The sequence below is a fragment of the Gossypium hirsutum genome, chromosome D02 (assembly GCF_007990345.1).
Source record: "Gossypium hirsutum isolate 1008001.06 chromosome D02, Gossypium_hirsutum_v2.1, whole genome shotgun sequence".
Lineage (NCBI taxonomy): Eukaryota > Viridiplantae > Streptophyta > Magnoliopsida > Malvales > Malvaceae > Gossypium > Gossypium hirsutum.
Genome location: NC_053438.1, coordinates 26,658,624 through 26,676,503, shown reverse-complemented (window position 1 = coordinate 26,676,503; position 17,880 = coordinate 26,658,624). Strand labels below are relative to the sequence as shown.

Below are 17,880 nucleotides of genomic sequence, written 5' to 3'. Positions count from 1 at the left end.
TAGTTGGATCTCAATTATAGTTCAATTAGAATAGAACCAGTTGGTTCCATAGTGTGAGCCAACATGATTAAGGATGAATGGTAGACATGGTCGGTGAAAATCGTGCTAAAGGTATATATACATATAGGTGTTTGTGGAGACAAAATTTTCTCAATTCTATTTTCCAATCTTTTTCTCACCATAGCATCATCTTCTTTAGTCACTCTGAAGAAGAAAGAGGATGTAGCGGAAAGAAGCTTTACATGTCGCAACAGTTGTGTGAATTGAAGTCTGGTAGTAGAGAAACTTAAGAACTGGTAATTTTCCTTATCTCTTTGTACTTGTGGATTGAAGAAAGAAACAGAGTAAGAACTTTTAAAAGCTTCTGTACAATTATGGATTTTGGGTTTGTAAGGGCTGAACATCTTTAATTTAACCAATAAATGGTTTTCATGCTTAGCTGTTAAGACAAAGAAGGCTCTAGCGTTTGGACAAGCTAAGCTATCAAGGATAAGGAAACAATGTGAGTTTTTGTACTCTACTTTTTAGGTAATTTATGGTGCTATGCTTCTGGATAGAAATACTTCATTGCATTACATATTGTGATTGTGATTGAAAAGTGTTGAACGGGTATGCCATTAGCGCATAGACTAGTGGTAGTATGTAAATGTTGTATGAACGATTGTTGTTCGTTTATGAATACTTCTCGATGCTTGAATATTTGGCATACTTTGTGTGGGTATATAGTGTCGTAGTATGTGGATTTCATGTTCAAAATGGCGAAGTATGGATGAGAGAATAATTGATGGTTTAGATGAAGTTAAGACTGGGAAAGAGTGTTTTACATACCGTTATACGGTGTTGCTAGGTGCAAATTGTGATGTTTGAAGCTTCGGGCCTTGCAGAGGGGACACTTCAGTGTTTGAGCATCAAGGTAGTTATGGTGAACTGGACGTATGGACGGATGAATAGGGAAATGGAATTCCGTTAAGATTCTACCATACAGTGTTGCTAAGTGCAACCCATGATGTGCGAAGCTTTGGTCCTTGCGGAGGGGACACTATGATGTTCAAGCATCAATGTTAAATGAGAAATAGAGTGATATCGACTGGTCCTTCTATGTGACATGTGACGACGATTATTAGGTTCCATAGAGCAACACCACGATGGCGGTCAGCAAGTTCTATGGGGCGACACCGCGTCGGTGATAAGGTCCTACGAGCTAACACCTTAAAAGAGGTCTAATGTATAAGACCATAGATAGGCTATAGAAACCAACAGAGTCTGCTAGGACACTAAACACAGGGTAGTCCATAAAGACATTATACATGGGGTAGTCCGTCGAGACATTAAACACGAGGTAGTCCATCGGGACAGTAAACACGGGGTAGTCTGTTAGGACAATAAACACGGGGTAGTTCGTCGGGACACTAAACACGGGGTAGTTTCCAGGACACTAAATACGAGTATCCACCGGGATAATAAATACGGGGAGGTTCGCCAGGACGTAAAACATAGAGATCACAAATGGAAGGTCCGCGAATCAGTTTATCAAGAGAGGGGGCAATGTTTAAAATAGAGTTCACGGTGTGACTGGTGCGAAAAATCACAAAAATGAATAAGCTTGATGCACCTGAAGAACACAGATCACCGAGATAATGAAAGAATCCACCATTATGATATTGATCCTTAATTAAATTTAAAGCATGTTTCATGCGTATTATGTTAGGAGTTGCTTTGGGAGCTATTTTGGACCCCGAACCACTTTGAACCTTTTTTAAACGCTTAACATGATTTTTGGAATACTAAAAATTGATTTACCTATTTTTAATCATTTCATACAAATTATCTAATATATATTTTCTCAAAAAAAAGTCAAGTATCTTGCTCCATAAATGTTCAGGTGGTATTTCTCATCCATACCAATTGTTGGGACAGGTTAATGGTATTACATAAGATGCATGGGATAACAAATTAATAATATATTTCCAAATATCCAATTATTTATTAAGTTATTATATTAAACTACATTATAGTAAGAAAAAAAATCATTTTAGTCCTCCATTTAATTTTTCATTTTTTTAACCTTTAAATTTGTATTTTTTTTGTCAAATTACCTAAAAATAGATAAAAAAGTTAATGTTTGTTAACTTTGCTAATGTGACAGTTTACGTGTATGTCACGTTAGTACTTGATTAATTTTTTTAAAATTAAAAATATTTTAATATTTTTAATATTTATATATTTTTAAAAAAATTATATATATTTTTGAAAATTTTAAATTACAAAAAGTTAGTTAATTACTAACATGACAATTAACGTGTATATTGCATCAACGAAGTTAACAATCGCTAACTTTTTCATCTTTTTGAGATGATTTAACAAATAATAAAGTTTAAAGGTGAAAACATACAGAGAAAATTAAATTAATGTCTAAAATTATATATATATTTTGTAAATTTGAAAGTCATGCCTAAAAATTATATATTTTTTTAGTTTTTATTGATTTTATATAAATATATTTTAAACGGGTGAGAGAAAACATTGTTTTTTAAATATTTTTTTAACAGAAGATCAATATTTTTTTGGTTCATGTATTAATATTAATTTATGGTTATAAATAATTATAATAGCACTTGTTCCATTCGCTAGCCATTTGTTTGTACATTTCGTTTTTGATTTTGATGTATTGCTGTCCTTTTCTCTTAACCACCTCTCCGATCTCCTTCGCTTCACAGCTCTCTCATCTCCCCATTTCTTTCCATTCAAGCGTTCTGTCATTTCTCACTCATTGAATGCTATATTTCTCTCTAACTTTGCCTTCGTCCGCCAGCTAAGTAAGATCTTCTTTCTTCTTCTTAAAACAAGATTGTTGAATTCTTTTCTTTTGGGAATCCGGGTCTGTCTTTCTTGAGATTTGGGAAACCCTTTTGTTTCATTGGCCACTGATGCGAAATGGGTTGTTATGTAGATCATAGCTTTCAGCTTGAATTTTTGAAAAAGCTGTAATTTGAGTGTTAAATATGCATAGATGTGTTGGTTTCTTTGTACTTGAATGATTTACTTTGATGTGATGTGTTGCTCTACTGTGAAACTCTTGTACTTCTCTGAGCCGAATGGGGAATATTGATTGAACTGATGGTGAAATTTTTTTAATCGTTAGTTTGGCATATACATTGGATCAATTCTATAATGGGTTTGAAGTTGTTTATAGAGAAAAGGGCTATTGAAGATCTTGAAGTTGTAAAGTTTTCATTGTTTTTGGTTGGGAGTTTGTTGAATGTTGGTGAGATAAGATGGTAAAAGGAAGATGCCTAGTTTCAAAAATTGTACTTTGAATACGTTGGCATTATGAATTGATTGAGATGGTGAATAATTTTAGTAGGAGTACATCATTTAACCGAAGGGCGTTGAATGCTGAAAGCCCGAGAGTTTTGAATGTTTCAAGCCCCAAAGCTTTGAATGTTCTAAGCGCTAAACCTTTGTGTTTCACTAGTTCTAGAGTTTATCATAGGTTGGGCTGGGTCTCACGCTTGTTTCCTGTCCTTATTCTCATTGGGGCTTTGATTTCTTTTATTATACTACTTCATGGGGGTTATATATATGTTCTCCCTAGTCTGAGTCAAGCATTTTATGGACATGGTGTGTTAAAATTCAATGATTCAAGCAACGTTTGTGATATTTTTGATGGAAGCTGGGTTATAGATGATGATTACCCATTCTACAATGCTTCAGATTGTCCATTTGCAGAACAAGGATTCAATTGCTTGGGAAATGGCCGGAAAGATAGAGATTATCTCAAATGGAGATGGAAACCAAAAAATTGTGATATTCCAAGGTTTAATGTTCACAATGTTCTGGAAATGCTCCGGGATAAAAGGATAGTTTTTGTTGGAGATTCTATGAGTAGAACGCAGTGGGAATCATTGATTTGCTTGCTCATGACTGGAGTAGAAGATAAGAAGAGTGTTTATGAAGTTAATGGCAATAAGATAACAAAACGGATCAGATTTCTAGGTGTTCGGTTTACTTCCTTCAATTTTACCATTGAGTTCTTTCGCTCAGTGTTCTTGGTGCAACATGGTTGGATGCCTAGACATGCACCAAAGCGTGTTAGGTCAACCCTTAAGTTGGATAAATTGGATGATGTTAGCAATGAGTGGATTAATGCAGATGTTCTTATATTCAACACTGGACAATGGTGGGTTCCAGGGAAGCTTTTTGAAACGTAAGTTGCCTTCTGTCTGTCTATAAACTTATATCATGACACAGATTCAATTTCATGTTGACTTCTAGAGAAAGATCCTCTAATTTCTGGGTTCTCATGAATGATTTGGTAGCACTTACAAAGCACTGCTGTAATCTCTTTTGCGTTGTCATTTTCCAAATTTATATAATTTGTGTAAATGATACTCTGTATTTTGGATTATATATGTTTTTCCCTTATTCAAAGTCCGCATTATTGAATCTTAAGGAAAGGTTTCTTTTTTCCCTTTTCTCTGCCTTCCTTTCTCCTCCACCTTCCCTTTTTAGACCTTATAGAGTGGAAAACTAGCTGTGGCAGCAGCTTGTGGAAGGTTTCCTAGATAGTTGGCCTATATGTGTACTTTCTATCTTTTACTTTTTGTGCAGCATTTTTACTATTGTCACTTTTTCCGATGGATGTCTGAATTCTGACTATGAAAGGATGCTTTAGTGGAGGAACACTTACCCTGTTGCACTTCAGAATCAGGGCAAATTATGAAACCCACAATTGTCCCTGCAAATAAGTCATTTTAGTGTTTTACTTCTAGGAGACTACCTGAATTGGGATTAGTCTACTTCAATTAATAGTATTTATCTCTTTTTTAGGTTGCAATGATTCAAGTATTTGGTACTGTAAGGTTTGGCCGCAAGTGAAGAGTTTGAGACTAAACTTTTATACAACAATAATTAATGAGACTATTTCATAGTTTCTACATGAATTCTTATGGTGCTTCTTTTTCAATTTGAATCTCTACGACTGTTAACTTGCAGCTTTTTCAATTTAAACTAATGCTTGAAGGGTTCAATTCATAATATTCTAAACTGAAAGAGAATACTGGTCAGACCTTACCGGCCTTTGTTGTATTGTAAATGTGTTTTTTCTGACCATTTAGTATCCAATTAACTTACTATGACTAACTTAAAAGACATTTCCTAGATGGTTTTACATACACATGTAAGAAAATTTCCTAATATTCTTCTTTTGCAGTGGTTGCTACTTCCAGGTTGGGAACTCAGTAAAGCTTGGAATGTCAATTCCTGCTGCATTCAAAATGGCATTAGGTACTTGGGCATCATGGGTTGAGAACACGATTGACACAAACAGAACACTTGTCTTTTTCAGAACATTTGAGCCATCACACTGGAGGTAACCAATGATACTATGATGCTCTTTCTTATGTTCTTTTGTTTTGCTTTCATCAAGTATAATTTTGGGGGAAGGGGGAATTGAACTCAGCCGGCCCTTTGAGCAGGGAAATGCTTGTACCAATGACTGAGTGGAACTTTCAGCTGCACCATGAGGCTATTTCAAAAAGCACACTCAAAAGGAAATCCTTTTAGTTGCTAAATTAAATAAGTTTTATATCCTTATTTTGGATTGTCCTGTTGTCAGTGGCATATATGCATGTTCATTTTTTGAATGCCATTATAAGCTATTCTCTCCCTCTTATCCCTTTCGCATCCCACAAGCAGATATTATGTTGCTCTTTTGCAGCAAACTACCCTGAATTGGCTTGTATGTACAATTTGAACAACTTCACAACTTGATATCTGCTTCACTGTTTCCTAATTTTGTTTTCATTCTTCATTCTTCTGATAAAAAGGCTTTAGAGTTGGGTCTATTTCATGGTTTCCTTATGCGGTCAATTATCTACATATTATCTATTACATTATTTGCTTATTTGGGTAATTTCCAAATGAAACGTGTTTGTCAATTTGTAAACCATTACTGTTTTCTGGTTTCTGCATCAGTGAAAAATCCCGTAGGTTTTGCAATGTGACCCAGAACCCATTGTTAGAAACTGAAGGGAGGGAACGAAGCATTTTTTCAGAGACTATATTTGAGGTGATAAAGAATATGACTGTTCCTATAACCGTTCTGCAAGTAACTTCCATGTCAGCTTTCCGAAGAGATGCACATGTGGGTGGGTGGAGTGACAATCCAATGGTACCTGATTGTAGCCATTGGTGTCTTCCTGGCTTACCTGATATCTGGAATGAAATTTTCCTCTCGTACCTGCTTGCCGATTATGGACTTCCTGCAGTGAACGGAAAGCAGTGTGAGTTCATTCTCTTTCTGATTTCACTTCTTCAGCTTCTTTCATTTGTAATTTATGCAGTGCACAGTTTGATATGTATGTTCCAACCTGAATGCAAACACTTAAGAGGCTTGATGACTTGATCATAATTAATCGCTTGCTTGTGTTAATTTATTACTGTATGCTATGTTACTTGGGTTCTGGTAAGTATAAAATATGGATGTATATCTTATATGAGTATGGCTAGACTTTTTAAGGTTTTCCATGTATTTGGAGGTCACATTGTCATATGTGTGCCTGACACACTAGCATAGGACAAGTGTACTTCAAGAAAAATGAAGAGTCAAAGCAACATAGGCTATATGTTTTTCAAGATTTTTATTTGTTGTCCTTGCTCCTGGAAATCATTCCATCTCTACAAGCAGAGTTAGGAAAGAAATGTTTTATGTTCTTAGATGGTATCCATAACATGAACAGATTCTCTCAGTGATTGATTAGAGATGTCAAATCAGTAGCCGTCTTGGGTTTGGTTTGGATTACTTTAGGTTGGGTTATTTTGGGTCTAATGGACGTCAGTTCATATTTTGGTTCTTGTAATTTTTTATTCTAGTCATTTAGGCTTGACCCTCAAATTTTTTGGAATTGGATCATTCTTAAATCTACTTTTAAAGTCAAACCAAATTGGATCTTCAATGAATTGAGTAGACAAAGTCTGATTTTATCAATAGTAAGTAAGTTGTTCCATTTTGAATGAATTGAGTAGACAAAGTCAGATTTTATCAATTGTAATTAAGTTGTTCCATTTTGAATGAATTGAGTAGACAGTGAGATTTTATCAGAACATAGGTAACATTGCAAATGTTGGGATATGAGCCCAAACTAGTTGATTGTATTTTTTAAGAGTAGTTTCATAAATAGGAAAAATAAAAAGAATTATAATATATAATTGTGTAAAGCGAACTTAATTTATAATAATATTTTTTAATGTTTTTATATAATTAAAAGGATACTTGTGATTAAGAAATATGATCTTCAAAGGTTTATATGTTTTATATTAGCTAGTTTGGAGTAATTTTGGTTTGGATCATTTTCGTTTCCAGTTTATTTAGGTTTGAATTATTTTGGATTTAATTGTTTTTTAGTTGAAATCATTTAGGTTTGAGTTGATCTAACGTTAGTGTTTTTTTTTTCTGATCATATGAAATTGGTTCTAATTCGGGTTTGAACAAATTAGGTGAGTTTTGGGTACTTAGATCAGCTTTGATAGCTATATGATTGATGCAGATTGGATGACCCATGATTGAACCCTCTTCTGCATGCACCTTCTTCGCCGAAGCACGAAATGAAACATGGATTGAAGTTTCTTGGCTCACATCAAGCAACCAGTATGACAAAGCACCCAATTTTTATTTTTGATTTTTACAGAAGATGTAGAGTAACACGTATAAAGCAATTTGTGAGAGAAGCTTATATTTTTTTTGGTGTTTGTTTGTTTTTCATTCATTGTTGCCTTTTCCTTAACCCCCCCCCCTTTTGTTCTTTTACATTTAGAAGGTGAAGGTGAGAAAACAGCCAAAATTGGGTATTCGGATGTAACAAGCTTGTCCCTTTTTGTCTGTTCAGATGTCAAAATTTTGATGATTCACACATAAAATAGATATAATCTTGCTGTTGTACTTGTCATTAGTGTCCTTTTAAGACATCCTGTTGAAGTTGAGCACATCATATATTTAAACATTTAAAATTTTTGTTTAATCCATTCTCGAATGGTTTATTACAATTCTGCTTCATTGAATTTTAGTTTTGATTCAAAATGCTGATCAGAAAGTTTACAACGCAATTCCATTGCTTGAGTGGGTTTTCACTCTTCAAGTTCTTTGATTTGGACCTCCTGCTATTCCAAATTTCTGCAACAAATCTCCCATCATTGATTCATTTGTACAAAATCCTGACCATTTTGATCAGAGGAAAAGGTAACACGCCAATCATAACACCCCCAACTTTAAGAAAAAAAGAACAAAGAGAATCTCCAAATAATACTAGATTTTGTCCATGCATAGCAATTAGTATATTCGTTGTTTGTGTTTCTTTAAGCTATATTATACCTATTACTCGCTAAAATTATGGGTGAATATATATTTTTTGTTATTTTATTAAAAAAAAGTTATAATGTTGGTTAATTATTCAAAAATTTCCATTCAAGTCATTAAATTATTCAAAAAAAATAATTCAAGTTACTAGGCTATTAAATATTTTTTTACGTTCTGCTAGTAAGTTCCAAGAGACGATTTGATGGCTACTATGAGTACTGGATCCAAGTCAATTTGACGGTCAGTGTCAAAGATCGAATAAAAAAGCTGTTTGAATTTGGCTCGGAGATTTGTGACGTCTAAAATTGTTTCATGAAAAAAATTGAATTTTAGACCAGGGGAAAGAGAGCTTTCAATTGGTATATGCAGTGTAGCATCGGTTTTAACAACCTAGTAGTTTATATGAAAACTTTTGAATAGTTTAATGACCAAAGTGTAACTTTTTTAATTAAGTGATAAAAACAACATACTCATAATTTAGTGTCTAATATTACAATTTACCTTTTATTTATTGTCTATTAGTCAATATGGGCTCTAACTAAATATCAAGTCGAATTAGGTTAAACTTTAAATGCGAGGTAAGCTCTCCCAACATTATTTTTTCATCTACAATATTCAAACTCAAGACATGAGAGAAAATCAAACTTTTTATTATTCGATCCAACAAGTGTTGGTAGTGTAAATTTATTTTTTATTTACTGTTTTAAAAAAAAACAATAAACAATAAACAATAAATGATATTCCTAGATATATGTCGGGTTTTGGGCTATTGGAATTCCAAAGGCTTCCACAATTTCCTTCATTTCCTTCTCTCCAACAGTTATTTGAAAACCAAGCTTAAATATATAAATATATATATTAATACCAAACAAATATTTATTTTTAATGAGTTTTAGTTATGATCAATAATAAATAATTATTCTAAGAAAATTTAAATTAAATATTACCTTTTATTTTTTATATTTTAAATTTTTAAGATATTATATATGTTATATCCCCATCCATGTTAGTGTACATGGCAAGCCAAGAAGATGCTTGAACAATAAGCCTACCACTAGCAAGTTGGGAGGTCACCTGTAAGCTCACCATTTCGGGATGACTACTAAATAGTAAGCCTACCACCAGCAAGGAGGGAGGTCACTTGTAAGCTCACCATTCTAGGATGACTACTTGGCAAATAGATGGCCTAATCTTCATTGGGAACATGAAGTTTTCGGTCACCAAACATTACGTGGGCTCAACTGCTTTATTGCATTAGAGTCAGAATGAATGGTAACATCTGTCCTGTCACAGATATCCTTGTCCCATCGAAGACATCCCCTCACACGTTCTGTAATGATGGCTATATGGCATGTCCAACACGTTAACACCATCCTACATGAGACCCCTACTTAGACATACCTCTAGGAACAATAAAGAATGGATCGGCTTTTCAAGAATACTAAGCCTCCACTCTGTTAACACTTTTTCAGCCTTCATCTTTTACATTCTCTTCTCACAACCATCAATAACCTCCAGCTCTTCACCTCTACAAGGTGAACCGACTTCCATAGCAACCACCCTTCTCTCTTCCGTACTTATCCTTTGTTGTACACTGTATCAACAATAGGTGCGATGATCATGGACAACATGACTTCTCAATCTCGAAATGACACCCTAGCTGATCAAACCAACCAGATCAATAACCCAGCTGACTAAGTCAACTCTTCTAGTTCACTCAACACTTACATCCCGCCTATCTTAAGTATTTCTATTGGCTTGAACTTTACATAAACCCTTCTTTCTGCCTTTATGCCTGCTGGAACTTATTTGCAATACCCAAGCATCCTTCTCACCAACTTATAACAGTTGGTGAAGTCTTTGAAAGACCCTTTAGCCACCAACCTTACCACTCATGTTACACCAATAAGAATCGTTCTTCCAGTTACCTCAACTCCCTCGATAGCTGCATTGCCTCAATCGCAACCTAGCGCGACTCTTCCTGGGCCATTTGACCATATAGTCTGTTGCTTGCAAGAAGCAGAAAAATGTTTTACAGTTGCACCCCCTCCACCAACCGTAACTCCCATTCCACTAGACTAGGGTTGTCACTAAAAGGCACCAGGTCTTCAGCCTCATGACTTAGAGACTTAAGAGAAACTAGGACATCTTAAAGAGTAATTCTCTAGCAAAGATGTCGCTTCAAGGAGCAACAATATATCTTTGACCAAAGAAATACTTAGAATAAGTAGCTTATCGTGGAATTGAGAGCTGCGTGGAAGGTCTTAAGACAATAAAGTATCGAGCATAGGGAGGACGAAGCTTAATCCGTAGATATATCTAATTAATATTTATGAGTTAAGTATATTATAATAGTGAATCGTGATTTATTAGATTTTATTAATAGGTCAGTTAGTCAAGGTACAAGTGGTTCGTATCGAAAGTTAGTGGTTTTGGGTAATGAGGTCAATTTCTCAGTTTCTCTATTCTGCTCTCTATGTTGTGACATCAGATCTTCCATGTTACGACATAACATCCAGTATTTACCTGAAATGCTTTCTAATGGTATCCTGCACACTTACGAAGTACGTTAGCTCTCCCTTAGGCCTCATTTGATCCTTAAGGTCTATAAAAGACTCAATGTGCACATTTTATTGGATGTAAAACTAAAGAAACTTACTTAAAACATAACAAAAATACTTGTATTCAAGCTCCTTAAATGTGAAAACTAGTTTAATCTACTATCCTGAATTACGGTAGATTAGTGACCACATTTTTCTATTTCACCATTAATCTTCATGGTTAATTCATATTTTTCTAAATCAATGGTGGATCTTGATGTAGCTAGAAAAGGTCTGCCTAACAGAATGAGTATCTCACGATCCTCTTCAAAGTCTAAGACTACAAAATCTTTTGGAATAATAAAGTTGCGTTCCTTGACTAACATATCTTCCAATACTCCTTTCAAATACATTGAAGATCTGTCAGCCAATTGTAGTGTAATTTGCGTGTCCTTAAGGTTCCCTAACCTAAGTTTTTCACATATATATAAATGCATTAAATTGATGTTGGCTCCTAAATCACATAGGGCTTTATTGAAATGGATGCTCCTTAGCTCTATGGGAATTGTAAAACTTCCCGGATCATTTAGCTTTTAGCGAACCTGTCTAGATATAATAGCACTACATGAAGCACTCATATTAACATTTTTACTCGCCTTAATTTTCCTACGCCTAAAAATGATTTCTTTTAAAAATTTGGCATACTTAGGGACTTTCTCAGTTAGTTTAATTAAGGGCAAGTTAACATTTAACATTTGAAACAACTTCAAAATGCTTACAAACTCATCTGTATCTTATTTTTGTCTTTCTTCCAACCTTGAAGGGAGTGGTACCTATGTGATGGCAGTTGATTCTTTCTCCAGCTTAGCTGCTGGTTCAGTTACCTCCTCTGGTTTTAGTTCTTTGTTAGCCTTTCGGGGTCCTCTTGAAGGTTTTCGACACTCTTTCTTGTCTCCTCTCGTGTTAGAGTTTCTGGGCTACTCAAGACTTTGCCCGAACAGAGCGCGATTGCTTTCACATGCTCATTCCTTTTCTTTCGAGGATTATTTTTAGTATTACTAGAGATGCTGGTGCTAATTTGTATTTTGATATCTCTCATCATACTCATCAATTGGCTCATCTAACCTTCCAGTTTAGTCAATTTTTTTGTTGAGTTAGTGCACTTAGACTACACTTGCTTCACATCTATTCTCATTGGCTGCATTTCCCCCTCTATCCGATCCAAGATTTGACCACATACAGTATAGTCATTTGGGTTGGTCCTTTCTGAGGTTTCTGTAAATGAGGAGGTTGATAGTTAGCATTTTTGACTTGATTAGAATTATTACATCCTCCTTGATTTCCTCCCCATCTTTGGTTCGGGTGATCTCTCCATCCAGGATTGTAAGTATTCGAATAAGGGTTTCCACCCCTATTTTTAATGTAGTTCACGTCCTCGGTTGGATTGTTGATATAATGGAAAAGCGGTTTGTCCCCTCCATATATGAATAGTCTACAATTTGTAGACTCTATGTAGTTGATTCTGTCCATTAATTGCCAATATCTGTCATCCTCTTGGACAACCTTTATCGTAAATGGTCTTTGGACATATGTATATAGTTCATTTGGTCACTGGCTGGAGTTTATTACCATATTTTCTATTAATTTGTATGCATCCTCGTACGTTCAGTTTATTAAGGCTCATCCTGTTGCTCCATCCAATCCTGACCTTGCGTGTGCATCCAGCCTATTATCGAACACTTGTAGTCCTTGGGTAGTCCATGATGTAGGCATTTCTGGATTAGTATTTTAAAACGCTCTCAAGCTTCAAGAAAACTCTACTCGTCTAGTTGTTTGAAAGTTGTAATCTCTCTCCTTAGCTGGACCATATTATTAATAGGGAAGAACTTTTTTAGGAATTTTCCTACAAGCTCGTTCCATATTGTGATGGACCCTGGTGCCTACGAATCTAACCAAAAAAGACATTATCTATTAATGAGAAGGGTAACAACCAAAGATGAATAGCATCATCCATGACCCCGTTATCTTTAGAAGTGTCACAAAGCTGAAAGATCTGATTTAAATGCTGACTCAGGTCTTTCATCATCTTTCCTCGAAACTGTAAATTATTCTAGGTCATTTGGACCATAACTGGCTTGATTTCATAGTTACTGTTGCTATCGGCGGTTCCTAAGAATTATTCTTTCTAGATCTATGACTGGCTCTATAGTTGTTCCCCTACTATAAGTCATACACTAAACCCAAATAGAGTAAAGAAATTAGTAAAAATAAGAAAATAAAATCGTAGCTATAATTTAAAAGTTTCCTAATTATTCTATCAAAATGAAAAAATTAACATCAAATTATTGACGTTGCCTCCCCGGCAACGGCGCCAACTCTTTGATCGCCTCCAGATGTACCAACGTCAAGAGTAGAAAGTCTACACAAGATATATTAAGAAGGTGGTATCCGCAAGTATACGGGTTAGGTTGTAATATAGTTACAACGGAGTAGGTGAGTACTTCGAGGATCGTACCCAAGAGAGGCGAGCATTAAGTTAACTCTAACTTAAGCAAAAATAGATCTAATTAGTACTTTAGATAGATTATATTATGATGAAATATAAAGAAAGGTTTTTGGGATTTTTGTAATAATAATAGTAAAAAGAAAATAAATAAATAAATAACGAGAAATCAAATAGAAAAATCTGTCAAATCTGAGCATGGGTGATTAGCTTGCTTCGATAATGACAACCGTTGTTTCAAGTTTTCTTGTTTAATCAACTAGCCAATACCCTAGCAAGATCTTCTGATCATCGACTAGAATAACAAGTCAGCAAGAACTACTTATCTTTCGACCTCACAGTCCAAACTGGTTAGAGGTTAAGGTGTTCACGGATAGGCCATACGAATTTTGAGTTAATTCCTACCTTAATGACTTTCTAGGGTCGTCAATCCTAGGGTTTAAGTTCTTCCTTTATCGAACACCTAATCTGCTAAGAGAACCTTACAAAATAGTTAATTAATCATACCTCCACTCGCTAATCCCCCATAGGGGGATTAGTTCCTCATAAATCTCATAAACATTATAGACTTGATATATAAAATAGACATGAGTAACAATTCAAGAATATAATGTTTAGAAGAAGCCTGGTTTGTATTGAATAGAATGTCGAATCCTCTCAGAGTTTGATCAAGTTCACAAATCTTATCTCCTCTATAAAAGCAAAGAACAAAACTAAAATAAAGCTAAAGCCTAAGGAAAGAGAAAAACTAAAGACTAAAACTAGGAAGAAAATTATACAATATAAAAAGTTGTCTGTAACATGTGTTAAATGAGCCTATTTATAGAATTAGAGTGGTCGTCGTCCTTAACCCTAGGTCAGTTGTTCTCGTGTTTAATTTTTTATTATATGGGCCAAAATGCCTTTGACTCGTAATTATTTCCCGTACAGGGGTGGTGTTTGTTGGAAAATCAGGTTTGGAAAATGCAGCAGAAAAAAATTTAGGGAAAAAAAGTTTTAATTTTTTCCAAAATAAGATATTGGTTGTGATATTTAAAGTAATAAACACTTAATCAAAATTCTACCTTTTCGATTCGTTGAGGATGAGCGCTTCAACCGAGTAGTCTTCTCCACTATCCTCAAGCTCACGTCTGCCGAGTGTGGGCTCACTTCGAATAAGAAAATTTTCACAAAAATTACCTGTGGGGTAGTTTCACAATTTCTCTAAATTTTTGGGTCAAGTTGTAAATCAGAAAAATATCTCTAGAATTTTTTTGAAGTAATCTCTTTAGAGAATTTTCTCTCTACAAATTTTTTTTGAATTCAAGTGTGTGAAAAATAATGACCCAAGGCTCTCTTTATATAGGGAGAGTTTACAGGGTTCAACTAATTTAATTTAATATTATATTAAATTTATCAAGATTATCAATTAATTTATCAAGATAAATATTATATTAAATTTAATATTAAATATTATTAAAATAATAAAATATTTATCTACAAGATAAATATTAAATTAAATTAAATATTAAAACAATCACTTTAATATTAAATTAATAAAATACTATTAAGATAATCATTAAATTAAATCTAATATTAAACTATTAAAATAATATATTTTTTGGAATAGTTAATTTGAAATCAGATTCTCTAGTAGAGTCCCAGTAGCAGTGTAACTCTTCCATTGCTCAACCACCGCCGACCATTGGAACACCGTGGTCGCAACCACCAACACGCCATGTCTAGTGATGCAGGTGTAACACCCGTACGGCACCCCGAGTCGATTCAGCTGTTGCCAATTCAATCCGGGTCAATGACGACTCGAATAGTCCGGTCTAGCAACCAGTTGGACCATCGGCATGGTTCAACTAGTTTTTAGGTCTTGGTCTCGGTTTTGGGCTCCCGAGCCCAATTCATGATCTCAGGTTTAATTTTCAATTTCAATTACCCATTGGGCCAATTGTCTAACTTGAAAATTAATTTCCAAAATTATCATATTAATTTTAATTAATTTGATTAATTTAATTTTACTTGATCAAAATTAATTTTTTCAAAAATCACATAGGTTTTCCAAATTAATTTTTCAAGAAAAAATTTTAATCAAATTCTCTAGTTGAACAAATCTCACGACTATCTAATTTAATTCCACATTGAATAAATCGACTCAATTAAATTATTTTCAAAGTCGTAGAATTTTTTTCTAATTCAAATGGAGTCCGATCGAGCTTTTGTTAAGCTAGCGGGGGGACCAATTGGACATATACAATTAGGCTTTAGTAATTGCAATTATGTCTAAAAGCATCATTCCGATAATTCGCAATTACTTAATTATGGAGTCAATCCAAAAGAAGTACCATGATTGAAAACTCCTTATTATACACTCTTTACGAAAGCAATTCATCCAATTGCTTTGTCCAATGACCTTGTCATGTGTGTGTTACCCTCATATGATATCCTTGATTCATTTAAGTTAAACTTATTCACTCAATACAATCCTATTTGATCTCATTATCACCATTTTGTCTTCTTAATGATTAATATGATCATTGTCAACAAATGAATGTGATAAATTGCTCGCTCGAGAACAAGTAACCCATGGCCACGTTCTATATGTATTAATCCACACAATGCCAATGAAAGGATATCATTAACTCTTTTAATTGAGTTACGAATTCCACTATTGCTAGTAAAGTCATGCCATGCACAAGTCATATACCTAACATACCGGCTATGAGATCGATCATCTTTAGAGCATAATCCTCCACTATATCAAAGCATATGAGTTGCATATGCATGGTTAGTGACTAACTCAGGATTTAGGTAAATCACACCATGAACGTCACAAGTAAATTAACTCACCTACGAATTCAGAATTAATTCATCTTGGTCCAGTCTAATGTATCATTCTACTAATGAATACATCTATGTCTCTACCCGTGAAGTCAACTGCTCCGATAGCCAAGATTGGCCTTCCCAATTGGAATTGTAGATGACATAATAATCATTCTCAGTATTTGAATCAAATTCTCACTTTGATTCTTTTATGAAATTATGAACTCATTTAAATTATCTATTGAAGTAAGTTGTCTTTCTCACAATGTAAACGTTCTCACAATGTAAATGTTCTTACAATGCCACTAATCTTCAGTTTGAACTTATACAATTAATGAGCTAATATTTTCTTGTTTAAATTTTGCTATGCATGCAAAATATGAAAGAAAAAAGATACAAAATACATAATATTGAAATGTGAATTTAACTTGATTTATTTATTCACCGTTCAAATAAATAGAAAAAAGTTACATGTTTACTAAAATATGGACACATTTCCCAACAATGTCGTGATACACCAGGTCATGTGTCGCGACATCAAAGGAGTATGCTTATCTTCAGGGTATCTTCAGGGGGTGTGTTGTGACATCCTCAGGCTATGTTGCGACACCAAAGGCAGTCTTCAAATTATTCTATTCTACTCTTTATGTTGCGACATCCAAGTCTCCGTGTTGCAAGATAGCGACCAGTATTGAGTTAGCACACCCTCTAATGGTCTTCTACACACTTACAAAGCATATTAGCTCACCCTTAGGCCTTAGTCGGCCCCTAAGGTCAATAAGAGACTCAATTTACACATTTTATTGAATGTAAATAAAATTACGAAAACTTAACTAAAACTTAACCAAAGTTCTTGTATTCAAGCTCCTAAAGTGTGAAAACTAGTTTAATTTGCTACACCAAATTACAAAAAGTCAATTATATAAGTGGATTGAAGTTTGGCCTGAACATTTTGAGTATTTGATTGTTAATTATGGAAAAAGATTAAATTGTAAAAATTGTAACAGTTAATTGGGATTGGTTTTTATTTTTTAAAAGGAAAAATAGATTAAAATTAAGGGTTTTATGTGGAAATTTAACCTATTAAATGTTAGTTTCCAATCATGATAATATTTAATTTAATTTTTATAATTAAAGTTTAATTAAATTAATGTTAAATTTAGTAAAAGACAAGTGAAAAGCATAAAATAAAGTCATCTTCTTCATGTTTTATTTTTCTATCCACAAAATAGCCATGGTTGAAAAATTTAAAGTTTCAGCCAAGCTATACTTCTTGCATGTAAGTCATTTGGATGCCCTTTTTTGTAATTTTATGTTTTTGAGATCGTTACAACTAGGTCCAGCTAACCCGTATCTCCGTTTTTAAAATTGTTAAAGATTTATAAAGTTTCCATTAATGTTAATTGAAGTTTTTAAATGTTTATGGTAGATTTTTAATCTTACAAATGAAGTAGGACTAATTTGTTAAGTAAATTTTGTTAGTTTTGAGTATAAGAACCAAATTGTAATAATATAAAATTTGGCATGAAATTTCTAAAAATTATGTTTTTATAAGGCTGTACAATGATGAATTTTTATTTGGATTGAAAATCAAAGCTTGAATTTGAAAGATATAACTATTTCAATTTTAGAGACTAAATTGAATAAAATGAAAAACTTTAGGGAAACTGTGT

The 17,880-nt window shown here is 33.9% G+C and overlaps 1 protein-coding gene and 1 non-coding gene across 4 annotated transcripts; both read left to right on the top strand.

Moving 5' to 3' along the window:
- Positions 1–2,628: 2,628 nt before the first annotated feature.
- On the top strand, positions 2,629–8,022 carry LOC107910644 (protein trichome berefringence-like 7). Of its 3 annotated transcripts, none has more exons than XM_016838576.2 (4): positions 2,629–4,207; positions 5,213–5,371; positions 5,977–6,284; positions 7,548–8,022. In XM_016838576.2, the coding sequence occupies exons 1-4, from the start codon at positions 3,345–3,347 to the stop codon at positions 7,565–7,567; spliced, it is 1,350 nt and encodes a 449-aa protein (XP_016694065.2). In that variant the 5' UTR covers positions 2,629–3,344; the 3' UTR covers positions 7,568–8,022. The 3 variants fall into 3 exon arrangements, with proteins under 3 accessions (XP_016694065.2, XP_016694064.2, XP_016694066.2); XM_016838575.2 differs by having other exon boundaries at positions 7,498–7,766; XM_016838577.2 differs by lacking the exons at positions 5,977–6,284; positions 7,548–8,022 and adding an exon at positions 5,478–5,964.
- Positions 8,023–12,648: 4,626 nt separating this feature from the next.
- LOC121215139 (small nucleolar RNA R71) lies at positions 12,649–12,754 on the top strand. Its single transcript, XR_005910868.1, has one exon. It is a non-coding gene; the product is annotated as a small nucleolar RNA R71 (small nucleolar RNA).
- The last annotated feature ends 5,126 nt before the right edge of the window (positions 12,755–17,880 follow it).